The sequence below is a fragment of the Dermacentor albipictus genome, chromosome 3 (assembly GCF_038994185.2).
Source record: "Dermacentor albipictus isolate Rhodes 1998 colony chromosome 3, USDA_Dalb.pri_finalv2, whole genome shotgun sequence".
NCBI lineage: Eukaryota > Metazoa > Arthropoda > Arachnida > Ixodida > Ixodidae > Dermacentor > Dermacentor albipictus.
The window spans coordinates 188,072,507-188,092,590 of NC_091823.1; the positions used below are offsets into that span (position 1 = coordinate 188,072,507).

The 20,084-nt window shown below is 46.5% G+C and overlaps 1 protein-coding gene across 15 annotated transcripts in view; it reads right to left on the reverse strand.

Moving 5' to 3' along the window:
• Positions 1–20,084, reverse strand: part of LOC139057682 (zinc finger protein 800-like) — a 129,512-nt gene that overhangs the window by 59,563 nt on the left and 49,865 nt on the right. For 6 of the 15 annotated variants that reach the window (XM_070536386.1, XM_070536385.1, XM_070536394.1 and 3 more), the window contains 2 exons: positions 19,626–19,711; positions 9,439–9,543 (listed from right to left, as the gene is read on the reverse strand). The exons of 4 other annotated variants lie outside the window; for them this stretch is intronic. In XM_070536386.1, coding sequence (XP_070392487.1) covers positions 9,439–9,468 — 30 coding nt within the window. In that variant the 5' untranslated portion in view covers positions 9,469–9,543; positions 19,626–19,711. The remainder of the gene's footprint in view (positions 1–9,438; positions 9,544–19,625; positions 19,712–20,084) is intronic. 5 more of the 15 variants (XM_070536391.1, XM_070536390.1, XM_070536395.1 and 2 more) reach the window with 1 other exon arrangement.

Sequence of the window (20,084 nt, forward strand, 5' to 3'; positions counted from 1 at the left end):
TCTGTAACGATGGTGAAATGGCGGCCGTGAAGATAAGGTCGAAACTTCTGTACAGACCAAGCGATAGCTAGGCATTCCTGCTCCGTCATGGCGTAATTCTTTTCGGTGTTTGTGAGAACGCGGCTTCCGTACGCGGCGACCCCCTCACCTAAAGTGTCGTCTCGCTGTAGGAGAATGCCACCAATGCCGTGACCACTAGCATCCGTATGCAGGAGGGTAGGAGCAGCTTCATCAAAATGGCGTAGTACTGGTTCCGATGTGAGAGCGCGCTTCAGATGGGGCGAACGCAGATTCACATTCGGGAGACCACACAAAAGGAACATTAGAACCCAGGAATTTGTGCAGAGGTGACGCTATTGAGGCGAAGCCTTGTATGAATCGGCGAAAATAGGAGGCGAGGCCTAGGAAACTGCGCAAATCTTTGGTCTTCTCGGGACGAGGGAAGTGCCGAACTGCCGAAACCTTGTCAGGATCAGGACGAATGCCATCTTTGCTCACAATGTGACCGAGTACCTTAATCGTCTTGCTTGCAAAATGGCATTTCTTGGTGTTTAGCTGAAGTCCAGCGTTGGCAAGGCATGTGAGAACTTCATCCAGACGTTGCAGGTGCTGAGAGAAAGTTGACAAGAAAACAACAGTATCATCCAGATAGCACAGGCAAGTCTTCCACTTCAGGCCACGAAGAACGGTGTCAATCATGCGCTCGAACGTTGCGGGTGCATTGCAGAGGCCGAATGGCATGACATTAAACTTGTAGAGCCCATCTGGTGTTGAAAACGCTGTTTTCTCTTTATCGTCCTCATGCATAGGTATCTGCCAATAGCCGGAACGTAGATCGATGCTGGAGAAGTACTCGGCGCCTTGCAGGGAATCCAAGGCATCGTCTATTCGTGGCATAGGGTATACATCCTTGCGTGTGATCTTGTTAAGTGCTCGGTAGTCGACACAAAATCGATTAGAGCCGTCTTTTTTTACGAACCAAAACAACGGGGGAAGACTAAGGGCTAGCAGAAGGGCGTATTATATTCCGTTGGAGCATGTCGGTGACGTTCTCGTCAATGACTTGCCTCTCGGCTAGCGATACGCGATATGGTCTACAGCGCACAATGGATGTACCATCTGTCTCAATCCGATGCGTCGTAATCGAAGTCTTTCCCAACGAAGCTGAATGCACGTCAAACGAAGCTTCATGTTTCTGGAGCAAAGCAAGCAATTGTCGTGACTGCGAAGGTGTCAGGTCGGAACTGATGGCAGCTGCAAGAGCCGAAGGAGATGCGGTCCATCCGGTACAAGGAACTTCAGAGGAAGCTGGTTTAAATGAAACAACAGATATAGATTCCGATTCGGTGGCGGAAGCCAATGTAGTGCCTTTAGCGATGAGAATTTTTTCGGATGTCGGGTTTGTAGCGTAGAGAAGTGCAGAGCCATGATCAAACCTAACCAGCCCTGATGCAAAGGTAATCCCTCTTGCGAGACAGCGTGCAGATGGTAATACGAGCACGTCGCCGCAGTCAATCACATCAGACGTGATAGTCACAATGCTTTGATGGCGAGGAGGTAGCGCGGTATCTTCTGCAGCAAGAAAGTGAAGTCGTGCGTCATCTGCATGAAGTGAATATGTCGTGTCGGTCATGTGGAGAACGCGTTGCCCACAGTAGATGGATGCGGAGGCCGTAGAAAGAAAATCCCATCTCAGTATGAGCTGCTGGGCACACGAACTTAGCACTGCAAATTGTACGTAATGCAGAAGTCCATCGATAGAAATACGAGCTGTGCACATGGCGATAGGTCGAATGGCAGCCCCTTGAGCCGCGAGTAGCGTAGGACCATCATAGGGGGTTGTAACTTTCCGAAGTCGCGAACACAATTCCCAGTGAATGACTGAAACACTAGCACCAGCGTCTATTAAAGCTTCTACTTGTACACCTTCTATTACAACCAATATCACATTGCACGGACGCGATGGAGGAATTTCTGTCCTGTCGTTCGATGCAGCTTTTCCTCCAAAAGCTGCATACTTTAGTTTTCCGGACGACGATCGGCGAATTGAGAAGCAGGTCTCAGTGGGGACGTAGAGCGGCGAAGGGGGGACGGCGAGCGGCGTCTCGCAGGACGGTAAGCCGTCTCGGATGCTACAGTAGGCGATGGAGAGCGTCCGCGCGGTGGACCATAAGGCAGTGTTGGTCATGGAAGCTCCCTACACGTTGAAAAGTAGCTCCGGGCGAAAAGTCATCCCGTTCGTATACGTCATATCCGCGACGCTCGTCTTGCTGGCGCTTGCGGCAAAAACGTGCTATGTGGCCACGATAGCCGCAGTAGTAGCAGATGGGACGAGGAGGACGCCACTGCGGATAGCTGGTTTGGGTAGGTGCGCTGATAGTCATGGACGCGATGGGGGCCGGTGTTGGTTTTGGAGGCATCGGTGGAACGATGACTGGAGTAGCTGTGGCTACTTGTGCGTACGTGGATGGGGCCCTAGGGGTTAGAGGGTCCGTATACGCTGCACCAGCCATGGACGCCAATTCCTCCTTGACAACGCCTCGCAGATTGGTATCCGATACATGACAAGGCATAGGCCCTGCGGCTAAGCCAAGATACTGGAGCTCTTCTCGTATTATTGCGCGTATCATTGCTCGTAAAGTAGGGTCGTCGGCAGTAGTGTTCGCAGTGGTGTCTGGCTGCAACCGTACTGATTCGAGTTCGTCAAGGCGCTGGCAAGTAGCGACGATATCAGCAACGGTAGCGGGGTTCTGGATGGCTAAAGCATTGAAAGCAATAGCTCCGATGCCTTTGAGGGTGTGGCGAACTCTGTCTGATTCGGTCATAGCTGGGTTCACACGTCGACAAAGAGCAAGCACATCCTCGATGTAAGACGTATAAGATTCACCGGTTTGTTGCTTGCGAGTGTCGAGCGTCTTTTTTGCGAGGGCGGAACGAACAGCCGGTGTGCCGAAGATTTGGCGGAGCTGCTGTTTAAAAGCGCCCCAGTTCGTGAAATCAACCTCATGGTTGAAAAACCAAGTCTTCGCTACTCCGGTCAGATAAAAGGCGACGTGACGTAGCTTGGACGCATCGTCCAAACGGTTAGCCGAACTCACTCGATCGTAGTCGTCCAGCCAATCCTCGACGTCTTCCCCACGAAGTCCAGCAAACAGATGGGGATCACGCTGGTGTCCACTGACAACCCAGGGGAGGCTGGGGTAGCCGAGGCAGAGATGGTGGAAGTAGAAGTGCCTGTTGGCTCGTCCTGCGACATGGTGGCGGACAGCTGGCACAATCGGCGACCCGATCGAAGCTCCAGGAGGTTGAGCGGGGAATCAGAGGACGGAAGACCGAAACGCACAGTCCACCACTTGTGACGTAGCAGTTGTCACTACGTTTATTCCGACTCGAAGATACGGCGAAGCGATCACGCCCACAGCCCGGATCACACTCAAGAGCCAGCCCCACAAGCGATGATGAAGAAGAACCCCATATGAGCCCCACATGATGATGATCATGTACAGATGACAAAGAATAGCTTATATCTCGCTACAATATATATATATATATATATATATATATATATATATATATATATATATATATATATATATATATATATATATATATGTATATATATATATAGTCTGTCATTCAACAACCTTGTTTACATTTTTGTACATATGCAACGACTAGGGGAAAATCGCAATGACGCTTTCCTTTGTTAGAATGTATTGCGCAGGAGCAGCTGTCACCGGTTGTGCATTGCGAGTAATTGCTCCGAAATTATAGTCGCAACAGAGAGCACATATAAAAAGCAGGAGTTCTGCAACATATACGAGGGCGAGTCAAATGAAAGTGAGCCAATGCGAATATATGACAAACGGGGTACTTTATTTAAAAGTAGTCACCATGAGTATTTAGACACTTGTCCTACTAACGAGTCGCGTAATTCCTGTCTCATAAAACTTCTTGGGTTGCTGCCTCGAAAATCTGTAAATGACTACACGTCATCTTCCGACACGAATCCGGTTCCCTTGAGCACTTTCTTCAAGTTTTACCAAATGTGGAAGACGCAAGGCAACAGGTCTGGGCTGCATGAGGGATGTTGCAGCATTTCCCACTTGAACTTTGCCAGTTTTGTATTAACCACATCAGCGACGTGGGAACGGGCAATGTCGGGAAGCAACATGTCCCCAATGCTCAATTTTCCACGTGGTTTGTTCTTAATTGCGACACGCAGCCGATCCGATCTTTCACAATATCTGAAACGATTTAGAGTCTCTCCAGGTTTACAAAATTCGATCAATAGTGGCCCCTAACGATCTAAAAAGAAGTCAACGCTTTTTCGGCATAAATGACGGCCTTTGTTTTCCTTGGGAGTGGTGAATTCAAATGTTTCCACTGTAAGCTTTGCCGTAGTGTTTCAGGCTAGTAGTAGCGGCACCATGAGTCATCCCCGGTCACAATTGCAGACAAAAAGTCGTCACCCTCATCTGGGGTTCTTTGACGTGCACTTAAATCTAAGTACACGGGTGTTTTCGCATTTCACCTCCATCCAAATGCAGCCGCCGTGACCGGGATTCTGTTCCCCCAACCTCGTGCTCAGCAGCCGAACACCATAGCCACTGAGCAACCACGGCCTTTTCAATTGTGTTGTGGGTGATTGCACGGTGGCTTTGGCCTGGCCATAGATCGTCTTTGTAACTTTCATGTGCTTCTTTGAACAGTTTGCTACAATGCTTCACAGTGGCCAATGACACGCAATGTTCAACGAATACGGCAGCCATACGGCGAATAATTTCTTTTTGGGAAACATCTTCATTTGTCAAAAACCTCACGACACCAAGCTGTTCAACTTTTGAAGTGTCCATTATGTCACGCAACCATGTTCAACCCCGTGTATGAGAGCATTAAAGAACATTTAACCTCACCTCTGCATGTCACTTGTAAATGAGATGCGTATGTGCTATGCGCATGCCTCGAAAATAATGAACCAAACCATTATTGCGCGGGGCGGGTTGTCTCACTTTCATTTGACTCGCCTTCGTACATTAGAAATGCGAAGATACAATGGAATATACAAATGTGAAGATACAGCTTGATACAGGGCAAATAATTGTCACTGGAAACAATGTTCACTGCACATATGCACAAAACCTCACAACAAGATATTTAAATATACGCATAAGTCACCAATAAATCTACGTACCTAAGAAAAAGTCACTATATATAATGCGTCAAACAAGGCAAATAAACAGGTTGCGCAACCACAGATTCGCAGATCACAGCACCCCCCCCCCCCCCCCACTCCCTCCACTTCCAAAATGTATCGCGTGCGACGGAAGGCGGCGCGCTTCCTCCCCGCTTTTCTCCCTTGTGCACACAAGACTCGGCCACCATCGTCGGCTCACCCCCTCCCCTTCCCCCCGCATGCTTTCACTCGCACATAGAGCATGCGGCGCGCGGTCACGATGTTATCGCCCTTGGCCGTTATTTATACGGAACATGAGGGCAACAACAGGAATGCGCCTGGATTCTTCCTAGAGCTGCTATCGCAATAATAGAATAGTATCCGGAACTGAAGCGTCCCGTCGCCCATTACTTTCCGCAGAAGAAGTAACAAAATCGAACTTTCACCATGCGAAGATTCGCTGCGCCGCAACAATGTCTTCTTTTTTTGTGTGGGCGGGGGGCGGCGAAATAGAATAACGCAAAGGAAAGCATGTTGGCTACAATTGAATGCCTACTTTGGGCACCCTAGTGTGGCTACCGATGGAATATCGAAGAAAACGTGTGACGCTTGGTCCACAGAAAACCATACGCGTACTGCTCGGTATCCCACACCGGCGAGACAAAATTTTCGGGAGAGATGGCGCTCAAGCAAATGCGTTGCAATCCATCGAGTCCCCGCAGTGCTGGCGGGGAGCGACTATGCATTGTTTCTTTTTCTCGTCTGCTAGCCAGAAAGCGTCCAAAACTCTGCCAGGCAAAAATGCAGTAGGCCAGAGAAAAACAAACGCGCATCCAAGTGGGCCGCGCGGTTATCGATGCAGCACGAGAAAAACATGTGCTCTCGCTGGATCGGCAGCCCGCGGGTTGCGAGAGAAAAAAAGAAAGAAAAATAAATAAGAAAGAGGCTCAATATATTGTCACGTGGTAGTGACGGTGAAGAGAGAACACAGTAGCAGTACTGTGAAAGACAAAACTAGCTTTTATTGGGCGAACCTGCGCCCACAAAACAGGCTACACTTAAAGCACAACGATAGCGGCGAACACAGTCGGCGATCGTCGAAAATCTGATCAGCGGGTCAAGCGCGTCGGCTTTTATAGAGCAGTCCTCGAATGTTCCAGACTAATAGTTCGGACCCGTGTGCCTTCCACAAAGTTCTACACCATTCTCGTTATGCGATGAAATCAGATAACACAAGGTTCGGCGACAACAGACAGCCGGGTAGAAGCATCGATAACTTTCCAGAAACATCGGATACATTCAGGCGCGTCCCTCGCTGTGCGATTACAGTTGTCAAGCGGCGAGACGTGGTCGCCCGATAAAGATAAGTACACGTGTCAATATCCTCGCGAATAAACGTCTAGGTAGAAAAATAAATGAGAACTTAGTTACATGGTGGCTTTAGTGTCTTGACATGGATGCTTTGGCGCAGGTGAAAAAAAAAATGTTTATATTCTTTTCTGTGACCTGACGGCACAAATGAACCACCACAACGCTTTGTCTCATCGGACCTCGCTGCGTGCTTTGTCAACTTGTCTGATAGTATCTTGATTTGGCTTGTCTCGTTGTATGGCCCGATGTACGACTTCAGAAAAGTCTATGCACCTTTGGCGTCAAATCTTTACAACAGCATTAAACCCAAAAAGTTCCAAAATTGAAAATCTAAAGCACGACTGTGAAAATGTCAGTGGACCTTTCGCACCAAAATGTTATGAGAACTTTATACCCACAACATTTCAGAATTGAAATCCAAGCGCTCCGTAGATTCCGCGGCCTCCGCGAGATGCCGAGACGAGCCCGCTCGCCTTCAAAACGCCTTTGAAATTTTGTGCCCGGTGGAGCTCCTTGCGTTACGATATGTGACTCCCGATGCATGGGCGTTGCCCCAAAATCCAGCCCAATTTAGCAATGTTCGCGCTAAAATGTCTTTTCGAGCGTGAACTACGGACATTCTAGGCAAAATCGAGCATGATTTCTCGCGCCGGGAGTTGTTTTGGTCGGCGGCACATGACAGCACGAAAAAATTTCGGGGGGGGGGGGGGGGGCTGAAGCCCCATAAGCCCCCCCCTGGCTACGCCCCTGCACGGCGTCAATGATGATTCGTTGCAATTCTTGTTATTGGAGCCAGCATTAACACGACTTTCGTTCCCTTTCAATAAAGTTACAGCTAATTTTCTCTGATAAAAGCACAAATTCCCTGAGTATTTTCAGACTATTCAAATTCCCTGAGAATTCCCAGTTTTCCCAGTTGGTAGACACCCTGGTGTAGTATTTTCTGGAAGACATGTGCGCACCAGACATGCGCGCACTGGAAACTTTGATGACTCACGTATAAAGATCAGATTTTTGCTGATCGCCAACTGTGTTCACCGCTATTGTTGTTCTTTAAGGGCACAGGTTCGCCCAATAAAACACTAGTTTCATCATTCACAGTACTACTGCGTTCTTCACCGTCACTACTATGTGACAATCATCAGCAGCAGCCTATTTTATGTCTACTGCAGGACGAAATCCTCTTTGTGCGATCTCCAATTACCTCTGTCCTGTGCCAACCGATTCCAACCATCTCCTGTGAACTTAATTTCATAACCGCACCTAGTTGTCTGCCGTCCTCGACTGCACTTCCCTTCTCTTGGCACCCATTCTGTAACCCTAATGAGCCACCGGTTATCTAACCTACGCATTACATGACCTGCACAGCTCTATTTCTTTCTCTTAATGTCAATAAGAATGTTGGCTATTCTTGTTTGCTCTCTGATCCATACCGCTCTCTTCCCGTCTTTTAATGTTATGCCTAAAATTCTTTGTTCCATCTCTCTTTGTGCAGTCCTTAACTTGTTTTCAAGTCAGTCTCCAAGTTTCTGCCCCATATGTCAGCACCAGTAGAATGCATTGATTGTTCACCTTGCCGGTAGAATGCACTGATTGTACACCTTTCTTTTTGATGATAATAGTAAGCTTCCGGTCAGGATCTGACAATGTCTGTCGAATGCGCACCAACCCATTTTTATTCTGTAGATTGAGGTTCTAAATACATGGTGTTCTATGGACAAGAGGTTATGAAAAGTTAAATACTTCGTTATATCAAAAATTTCATTATACTGAAGCTTGTTATATCGAGGTTAACTGTATTTAGTTTCGTCATTCACATTTTTGCTACTGTGTTCTTTACCGTCACTACTACATGACAATATGACATTATGTGTACTTTCCCCTTTCACAGCCCAAAAATTGTCTCTAGTGTTATAGCCAGGCTCATACCTTGTGCAAGATTTTACAGTATTGTACATGACCACAAGAGGGCTTAGTTAGGATATTGCTCATTTAAAACTAACTCCATAAATATTGCTACAATATTGCCCTCGCCAAAACATGTTCAAAAAATCAAGTACTTAATGGAAAATTCAGGTACACCTTACTGCTGCAAGAAAGGCAGAGGCTAACATGTGTCTTGTCACTTTGCCATCCACTTGCATCCTTGTATGCTCGATTTCAATTTAATTCTGAGATCTTGTGCTAAAATCATGACCTGATCATGAGGCATGCCATAGTGTGGAATTTCATATTAATTTTGACCACCTGGCCTTCTTCAACATGCACCAAATGAACGGTGCATGAGTGCTTTTGCATTCCAGCCCCATCGGAATGCGTCCACTCCACTTTGTCAGCTTGATTGATGTATTAACTTATACTAAAGTGATCATGCTTTAATGATAATTACATTATAAGCAGTAAATGGATGAAACTATGTAGACAAAATAAACAAATTGAGCCCTCTTAAAGTTTTGCTGGTAGTTTTTTGATGGTAGTGTCCATGTTTAAATAAACAACCAGTTACTGAGCCTCGTTCACTGGTAGCAAATTCAGCTAATGCAATGAAAAAACTGCAGTACTCAAATATGAAAAACAATAAAGTGCTGATCTGCGAGAGCTGGAATCGCAAAACAGCAATGAATTCATCCATGAAACTCCGCTTCAAAATGTTGATTTTCACTTCACAGTGTCAATGACGCAACAAAGACTGTCTAATACAAAATTAAGCAATCTCGACATTTTTAGTTATACTGTCGCAAATAAAACACAGTCCAAAGGCTTTATTAGGTGGGGTTATATACCTTAGTGAGCAGCTCCACTGAGGCAGCATGTTCATGTTCCTTTTGGTTTGCAAGCATAAATGGGTTTAAGAAAATAAAGCAAGAGAAATAGTTAAACTGAAGTCTTACGGTGGCTCCATTGTTGTCCGAGGATGCCATTTCGCCCCACAAACCGTGTCACATGAAGTCCTGTTCCATCCTATTGATGACAGATGGCCTTTGGTGTATAGACATCTGCAATGAGCAACACCTCAAAGTTGCTATAAGCACCACCTCAGAGCTGCTATTCAGCTAAGGTCAGCTACAGTCAAACCCCACTACAATGAATGCCACTTCAACAAACTTTATTCTACAGTGAAGTATTTTCCATTCCCGACCAGAGGTCCACAGAAACTCATACACAGAAATTCTTGCAACAACTAAAGAGCGTTTGTGTGGCATTCCACTTCGATCAAATTTCCACGAAGTAGAGCGCTGCTTGCAAAGTTTTATTTACCCTGCAGGAAGTCGAAAACCCTGTATATTGTGGCATACAAAGATGCTTACTATCACAGGCGGGCTCCACCAGACACGCGTGTAAGCATGCAGGCCACCAGTGTTTGTTGGTCACAAGCACGCTTCTTGAGCACCAGTTGCACAGCTCCATGTGCATTGAGCATCGACATGAAACAGATAATGCGCATACAACCATGACAGCCTCGACTCCGCGACGCTGCTAGTTTAGGCTGTGTTGTGCAAATTTAGTTTTTAGTTTTTTTTGCCCACGTGCATGCTTACACCATTATGTCCAGTGAAGTGCACATACAAATTTGGCAGCCGTAGCTGTAGCTGCCAGCCTATCACCATGGACCCTACTTTCTGCCCGTCAGCACGGCCACTAGTCCAGCCCAAGGTCTCAAGCTGAATCATCAATGTGCTCTACTGGTACAAGTATTCCAGGAGTAAACTATCCGCAACAACTTGCTGTGCGTCTAGTTTTAAGCAGTGCCACATCATCAGTCCGCGACCAAAATTGCAGTTTGGTGGCAAGCAGATGCAAATGTCTTTGCAGCCACCATATGGAATTAGTAAGACCACAGAAACGTTTCTACAATAAAAATATGGGCACCAGTGATGCTCACTGCTGCCCAACTCGCAGCATCACAGCTGCCATGTCTGTGACATTGTGTGCACGTCAGCCCAAAAAGTTAGGTGGCACAGCGTTCAGCATCCGAAATTCCAGTTGCCATTAAACATTTGTTCTATGGTGACAGTGCCACTGGAAAGTTCAAATAACTGAGCAGGTCTGAAAAAGCAGGCATCTGAAAAATTGGTATGCAACTTTAGTATAATTTTGCAACAAAAGAAATACAGCTTCAACAAAATTGCAAGTGCATCCCATTAATTTAATTGTAGCAAGGTTCTACTGTTTATTGACCTCTCACTGATGCTGTGCCAAGACATTCTGCTGAAACTATTACTTATGATGTGAGTGACCACTGTGTGATAGCTGTATTGTTAAACAGCCCCTTTAATATTGAAGCTCCCAGCAGAAGGGGATCCCAGGTAGCATCACTGCCAGCTCAAATTTGTCAGAGCATAAAACTTGTGCAATACACTACTTGATTTATTTATTTATTTATTTATTTATAAAACTACTGCAGGCCTGGAAAGAGCCCTTACAGAATATGTCATGATAAATGACAGGATATATCAAGGTAAAGTCAGGTGTTGATGAGAAATGCCGGCAATGGCAATATCGGCATCACACAGTGGTGCATGAGATGAAAACGATGAAAAACAGTCGGCGTTCACCAGTGCGCAATGAAAACATTGCGGTGAAATCTTGATATAACGAATGCCACAAAAACCTCAGAAATCATTCGCTATTTTAACATATTGTATGGGAAACCTGCAAATTGGCATTAAAAACTAAATTTGGAAGCAATGCATCTACAAATGCGTCTATGCCAATGACAAGGACTCCAAAGGATGGGAGTGAGTATGTGCATTTATATGAAGCCATCTCTGCCTGATGTGCACAGAGCTTATATGGACGTCGGATCTGTTAACGTTACTCAAGTGTGCCAGCCATACATATGCACTCCACTGCTGTGATAGATGAAACATGATGCTGCAGGGCAACGGCAATCATGATGCAGTGATTGTCTGGAGCATGGACAGACTGCTGAACATGAACCTGGTGTGTTTCTTCCGAGTGTACACCTAAGTGTACACCGAGCGTACACTGCTACACCTAAGCTCACAGATAAGGCCAATGGCTGGCAGAAAAGTAAGCAGCAGGCACTTGCATCACTTGCATATGATGTGCATTGTTGCCAAACATTACCATAGCCTCCCAAGCATCCACAAACTTTATCGCTTTCCTTGTGTAAATGACCAGCTCGCTGATTGATCTTGGGTTCAGGTGGCATTTTAAGCAAACCCACTTTTTGTCGGTGATTTCACTTATCAATCCTTCACGATTGTTACGATAGTGAGCAAAGCAATGGGTGCAATCGTGACCTTGCAGTTCAGTACAATCTGTGTTGTCTTTATTTCTCCAGGCTGCAGGAAAATACGATAAGGCTGGCAAGAATTTGTAATCACAGCCACCCGAGAACATCTGCTGCCGATAGTGGTGTGCCTATAGTTTTTCAGTTTTGCAAGTCCAAAATGTGCACAATATTTCTGGTTACAAATTTGTTATTCCGAGGCGCTACTAAAACAGACAAATAGTAAAATTTGGCACTTCGAAATATTTGGTGTTTTGAAATTCACAGTAACAAAATATTTTTACATTTAAACAATAGACTTTATGGCTTCGCTAATCTGAAAACTTTTTTAATGTGAGGGTCATAATAAACATTTCACTGTAGACAGATTTAGCCCGACGTTTAGTGTGGTGTTGCACAAGCGCACCGCTGCAGAGATGACTCGCCTCCTGGGTACGCTGCCTTTGCAGCCAGACGCACCGCAAGCCCTCCTGCACGTGCAGGCTGCGCATGCACCACCAATACAAGGAGGACAGCACTGATGGCACAAATGCACCTCAAATGTTTACATAACTGCCACCGCCAAAATTACGAAAAACGTTCCACAACACTTCTTGCATGGCCACTGCAGGACTGAGCACTCCGACAGTAAGCTTTCTGTTGCATTAAAAAAGAAAACAAGTACCACAAACTTGGTTTTCAGTACCTCTGAAGTATGAAGGCACTTCTCTTCCTTTTCAAAAGAAATGCAGAGTGCTTTCTCATTAGAAAACAGTTTTGCACAGCAGGCTATATCTAGATTAGAGCCGACCAACTGCTCTAACCAGTGATTTTGCTAAAGCTGCCGACTACATAACAAGTAAAGCCTATGCTGCAATGAAATGGGAGATGTGCTCAGCCATGAAAGGTGCGCTTATTCACATGACGATGCACTTGTGGACAGACCACCCACACCACAATATGTAAGAGGTCGCAAAGCTCTTATCTTCCTGGAACATGCCGATATTCCCAGCAGGTTGCAAATACCATGTCATTTACAGGAACAAAACGAATTTGCAGTTTTAATGGGGATTTCATTCAATATACAAGTAACAGACTGGTTTATCACATAAGGTGTGCTGATGCAAAAAAAAGTGTTTTTCTTTCTCTCTCCCCTCCCCCGTACCACAATTTCATACCTGCCAACCTATGAATCTCGAAAGTCAGGAGATTTGAGAGCAGAGGAGGAACGGAGGGGGCCAAAAGGGGGGAGGGTAATTATGATGATGACAAAAGAAAAGAAATTTTAAATCTTTTTTTCCTGGGCCACACCTACGTCTGAAACTGCTCTGAATGGGTGCCAGTACAGTTATTAGACGTCTTACTGCTCATACTGCAACCAATGGCGGCAAGTGTGCATCATAAAGGAACACGCGCTATGGCCAATGACAGTTCCCTTAATATGCTTTGCCGCATAACACACCTCCACTGCAACAAACCTCACTTAAAGTTCCAGCCGCAACCCATATTAGGCGTTGCAGGCAGTGGCAGTGCAACGGTGGCATAGAGGCAGAGCATCCGCCTCGCATGCAAGAGGACTGCGGTTTGAATCCCGCTGCCGCATAATTTTCCACCGGATTAAAAAGTCAAAAATAAAATAAAATAATATCTCCGTGTCGATAAAATTGCATAAACTGGCCTGGAGTACGGCCTGATCCCAGTGGCCATAACCGGTAACGCATTCCCTCACCAGAGCAGGACTGGCCACCCTGGTGCAGTACTTGGCCACAACCTCCTATATGAATACAACAATCAAACCCCGGCCCTCACTCTCCAGCAGCTGTAAAGCAGCAGCAGCTGCTGCTAAGAATCCCTGGTTCCGCACAGGCCCGCCACTGGAATCTGAACCTGGCAATGTTTAACGCTTGAATGTTATCTAGTGAGGCGCGTCTAGCAGTGCTATTGCAGGAATTAGAGGTCAGTAAATGGAATATAATAAGGCTCAGTGAGGTGAGGAGGACAAAGCAGGTATATACAGTGCTCAAAAGTGGGCATGTCCTGTGCTACCGGGGCTTAGCGGAGAGACGAGAGCTAGGAGTCGGATTCCTGATTAATAAGGATTTAGCTGGTAACATACGAGAATTCTCTAGCATTAACAAGAGGGTGGCAGGTCTTGTTGTGAAACTTAATAAGAGGTACAAAATGAAGGTCGTACAGGTCTACGCGAATACATCCAGTCATGATGACCAGCAAGTCGAAAGCTTCTATGAAGATGTGGAATCGGCAATGGGTAAAGTCAAGACAAAATACGCTATACTGATGGACGACTTCAATGCCAGGGTAGGCAAGAAGCAGGCTGGAGACAAGCCAGTGGGAGAATATGGCATAGGTTCTAGGAATAGTAGGGGAGAGTTATTAGCAGAGTTTGCAGAACATAATATGCGGACAATGAATACCTTCTTTCGCAAGCGGGATAGCCGAAAGTGGACGTGGAGGAGCCCGAATGCCGAGACTAGAAATAAAATAGACTTCATACTCTGCGGTAACCCTGGCTTCATACAAGATGTGGATGTGCTCAGCAAGGTGCGCTGCAGTGACCATATGATGGTAAGAACTCGAATTAGCCTAGACTAAAGGAGGGAACAGAAGAAACTGGTACATAAGAAGCCGATCAATGAGTTAACGGTAAGAGAGAAAATAGATGAATTCTGGATCAAGCTATAGAACAGGCATTTGGCTTTAACTCAGAAAGACGACCTTAGTGTTGAAGCAATGAACGACAATCTTACGGGCATCATCAAGGAGTGTGCAATAGAAGTCGGTGTTAACTCCGTAAGACAGGATACCAGTAAGCTATCGCAGGAGACAAAATATCTGATAAAGAAACACCAATGTATGAAAGCCTCTAACCCTACAGCTAGAATAGAACTGGCAGAACTTTCCAAGTTAATCAACAAGAGTAAGACAGCTGACATAAGGAAGTACAATATGGATAGAATTGAACATGCTCTCAGGAACAGAGGAAGCCTAAAAGCAGTGAAAAAGAAACTAGGAATAGGCAAGAATCAGATACATGGGTTAAGAGACAAAGCCGGCAATATCATTACTAATATGGATGAGACAGTTCAAGTGGCTGAGGAGTCCTATAGAGATTTATACAGTACCAGTGGCACCCATGACAATGGTAGAGAGAATAGTCTAGAGGAATTTGAAATCCCACAAGTAATGCCAGAAGAAGTAAAGAAAACCTTGGGAGCTATGCAAAGGGGGAAGGCAGCTGGGGAGGATCAGGTAACAGCAGATTTGTTGAAGGATGGTGGTCAGATTGTTCTAGAGAAACTGGCCACCCCGTATACGCAATGCCTCATAACCTCGAGCGTACCGGAATCTTGGAAGAACGCTAACATAATCCTAATCCATAAGGGGACGCAAAGGACTTGAAAAATTATTGACCGATCAGCTTACTGTCCACTGCTTACAAAGTATTCACTAAGGTCATCGCAAATAGAATCAGGAACACCTTAGACTTCTGTCAACCAAAGGACCAGGCAGGATTTCGTAATGGCTACTCAACAATAGACCATATTCACACTATTAATCGAGTGATAGAGAAATGTGCAGAATATAAGCAACCCTTATATATAGCATTACGGAATCAGGGTTAGACGAGCCGTAAGTGAAAATACTGGAATATATCTATAGCGGTCACAGCTACCGTAGTCTTCCATAAAGAAAGCAACAAAATCCCAATAAAGAAAGGCGTCAGGCAGGGAGATACAATCTCTCCAATGCTATTCACAGCGTGTTTACAGGAGGTATTCAGAGACCTAGATTGAGAAGAATTGGGGATAAGAGGTAATGGAGAATACCTCAGTAATTGGCGATTCGCTGATGATATTGCCTTGCTTAGTAACTCAGGGGAGCAATTGCAATGCATGCTCACTGACCTGGAGAGGCAAAGCACAAGGGTGGGTTAAAAATTAATCTGCAGAAAACTAAAGTAATGCTTAACGGTCTCGGAAGAGAACGGCAGTTTACGATAGGTAGCGAGGCACTAAAAGTGGTAAGGGAATACATCTACTTGGGGCAGGTAGTGACCACGGATCCTGATCAGGAGACTGAAATAACCAGAAAAATAAGAATGGGCTGGGGTGCGTTTGGCAGGCATTCTCAGATCATGAACAGCAGGTTGCCATTATCCCTCAAGAGAAAAGTGTATGACAGCTGTGTCTTACCAGTACTCACGTACAAGGTAGAAACCTGGAGGCTTACGAAAAGGGTTCTACTTAAATTGAGGACGACGCAACGAGCTATGGAAACTAGAATGATGGGTGTAACATTAAGGGGTACGAAACGAGTAGAATGGGTGAGGGAAGAAACGCGACTGAATGACATCTTAGTTGAAATCAAGAAAAAGAAATGGGCATGGGCAAGACATGTAATGAGTAGGGAAGATAACCGATGGTCATTAAAGGGACACTAAAGGTTACTATTAGGTCAACGTGGACTGTTGAAATACCATCACAGAAACCTCGAAACGCTTGTTTCGTGCCAAGGAGAAACTTATTTTAAGAGAAAATGCATTCTGAAGCGTCCGCGTACCTCTAGTGCAGTTCAAATCGCCCGCCCTCCGATCGAGGAGTACTGACATCATGGTCTCATAGTGACGTTCCGCCATCGATGAGTAGAACGGCGTCCACAGATGGCGCTACGGCTTTTCTGCGCAAAACGCAAACGCGCGGCCAGAAACAGAGCCAAGACAGAACCAACAGCAGAGCGAAAGCGGGAGTATGGTGGCTAGCGGAAGGAGAAACGCGCGACCATGGGGCTCTTGCATTGCCCAGGGGGCGCTGCGAGAAAGGTGCTAAAAAGCGCCCTCTGTCCTAAAATGGGTCATAAAAAGCTCGGTCGTCTGCTTCGGAAAGCACGTTTACAATATGGACCCGCCACTTTCGGTTGTGTTGTAGCACGGCCTGCTCCGTATATCGGGCGCCGAAGATTTTTTCAGGGGTGGCACGCTGCGTAAAGGCAAGAAATTATGCAGTGCCGAATACGTGTACGCCGTTCAAGAATTAGGCGGCGAAGTTTTAGCATGGTGTCAATCGCAAGTGAAGCGAGTCGCGTACGAAGTGGAACTACAGGTAAGGCTTGCACGCTAGCTGCTACATTCAGGCGCGCAAACGCGAGGAAATGCGTGCTGTAAATGAATCCACAGCAGCGATACGCAGACATCATGTGTACGGAACTGCTCGAGCGCACGATCGTACATGCTGCGATTGCAGAGGTCTTTCGACATGCCGCCAAACGGCGGGCCTCCTGCAATCTTTGTTGACTGCATGCCGCTAAACTGATGCAATGCATGGGAGCTCGCACGTACGTGCGAATCGCGCTGCAGCGCGAGCTCGTGCGTTGCTCGCTTGATGTAGCTTTTAATGACAGCGCTCGAACATCGATGTGCTGCAATCAATATTGCCTTGCTGCGCTGCCTTAACGTGCTGGCTTGAGATCAAGGATGAGCGCATTTAACTCTCTTAACCTGTGCTGCTCGTAGAGTAGTAGTAAATTGTCATCGAATGAGCCCAACCATTTGTGCTCATTTGCACACACTTCACCACTTCGCATCGGTCGAATTGTTAATTGTGGCTGTGGCCGGGTCTCGAATCGTGAATTACCAGCCATGCCTGCTGCTGTGTCGGTCTGCTGTCGGTACTGTAGGTGCAAAAGACCGAAATTTCGAACGCAGATAATCAAGCAAGCTTCAAGACAGGCGAAGCAGCCAGCATGGCACGAAGTTTCGCTAACGCAGCGTGACGAACTGCAGCTATGTAGTGCGCCCGACGCTCCACTTCGTGAGGCCTTGAAGGAAAATGGTAGAATCTGTTGTTGGGATTCAGGCCTTCTTGTTCATGGCAGCCCACGAAGCAGAAGTACTGACGGTGACGCCTTTTCGAAGCTGGGCTAGGAGGTCTCTCCGGATCGGCATCACCGATTCCTTCTGCTCCCAGCATTATGTCCCACGGCACACGGAGAGTCCGTTTTCGTTAAACTATAGGCTGCGGTGAGCTCGCAGCGTGGTCTGTGAGAAGTGACGAGCCTTTTCGCACTCGCAACAGGGCATAAAAAAGTGTGAATCGACGCAAAGCTCGGCCTAGAAACGTGCTTCGCCACAGCCAGGGCTCAATACGACCCAAGCTGGCACGACCCAGATGTCGTTTCCCGCACCGCCACCAGGCGCCGCTACTATACCTCAAACTCCAGCGCAAGACGCCCATAAGCTGGTACTTCATTCTATGACACAAACTTCGACGCTCGTCGCAATGGACCCTGACACCGACAGATTGGCTCGCGATGGTGGGCTCAACTTCAGCAATTTGAGCACCGATGAGTGCGACCTGCTGCTGAGGGCTCGCGCTGCCGGCGTCGTTGCGTACTACGATGGCAGCCTCGACACCGGCTCTCCGGAGCGGGAAAGCAACGAGGGCTTCCCACGACATCTCATGGACGTGGCATTCTCGCTGCTTGTTCCAAATGAAAGTTTCGCGAGCCAGCAGAACCCTCACAGCACGACGCGATAATGAAACTACTGAAACTCCAAAGCGTGCATGGCGCAAAGTCGGGCGTGCAGAGTCGAGCAAACACCCATATTACTGAAGGGTAACGTCAAAATGTTATTTTTTCTTAGAATCGAATAGACATAGACAAGTAGCATTTTTTTCCGTCTTATAATCAAATGAAATATTTTTAATACAAGTAGTTGAGTATTAGTAACACAAATTATGAGGAGTGCTTTCGTTATCGGGCTAGTACCGGAATGTCGCTGGGGGGTCTCAAATCGTGTCATGCATTTACCTCAATTTCTCGGTTACTAAAGCTCTGTTCGCGATTATATTGACGCCTTAGACGTTCTAGAACGTTGCTCTACCACTTTAACTTGAGTTTCTGGTAACCTTTAGTGTCCCTTTAAGGGTGACGGACTGGATTCCAAGGGAAGGGAAGCGTAGCAGGGGGCGGCAGGAAGTTAGGTGGGCGGATGAGATTGAGAAGTCTGCAGGGAGAATATAGCCACAAGTAGCGCAGGAGAAGGAGATTCTTGATGGGAAGGAAAGGTTGGGGTAAAGTGCAGCGCAGTAACTGTCTCTCGGCAGAGGACACCTCAACCGCGCTGCACAAGGGGAAGGGAATGAAAGTAGGGGGAGAGAAAGAGCACCAGAAACAGCACGCCGCGGAAATGTGAGGGAGCTAAAGGCGGTCGGCGAGGCCGACAGCCTCGGCGAATGTCAGGAGTGCACGTAGAAGTGTCCTGTGTCGTGAAGGGCAGCCCGAGGGGTGCAGGACCAGAGTAGTTGGTGAAGTATGGGAGAGGCCTTTGCCCTGCATAGGGCGTAACAAGGCTGATGATGATGATTAGGCATTAGCTTCACGTGCACTTCCCTATGTATGACTTGATCTAAAGTAAACCAAGCTAAGTGTACACTGCCTAGACACACATGACTGAGATTTTAACATAGACTTCGGCTAGCTACCTAGTGCATAATGGCATGTACAATGCAGCTGTGCTACATGAGTTTTATCACAGTTTTTTGGTAGACTCATGGCCATGTCCATACAATCGGAAGGATTGGTCAAAATTCAGGAGTCTCTCAAACAATTGGGAGAGTTATGCATACTCATTTTTCCAGTCAACAAAATGCATGGTTAACAAAAGTTCAGTGCAAAATGACGGGACAAAGAATGAAAAGCACATCATGAGCGCCATACTTTTGTTTTTTTGTCCCTTGTCTTTGCACAGAATTCTTCATAATCATAAGTCCAACATTCCAACTAGCCCAAATGGCAGTGTTGTTTCAACAAGATCCAGCCTACCTTGATTTCACCACACAGCAAGGATACACGAGGGCCATTGCACTGCCCACATCCTGGTTAGGCGTGGTGGTGGTGGTCTGGCACCCCTGCACGAGACAGCAGCAGCTAGTTGTCACAAGAACGTTGCCGCGGGGTCATTCGAACCTTTCCTGTGTACTTTGCAGATTCAGACAATATAGAAAGCTGTTGTTCAGTCGATATAAATTCACAGGTGATGCCCACAGGGAATACTTCTTCTGGGGATCCACAATGCCAGGGCCCACAATGCACCAGAGGTGCACCTGGACAGGGATGGGGACCTTATCACATGGTACACTCCCCTTCCAGTGGGGAGGCCTCTCTCATGTGAACACAAGCCATAACAATGACAAATAGTCACTGAGCAATGTCAAAACTTCACACTTTGTTTTTGGTGTACTTTTGCATACTTCTGTCTGTATTGAGCAACTTTTAGCACTT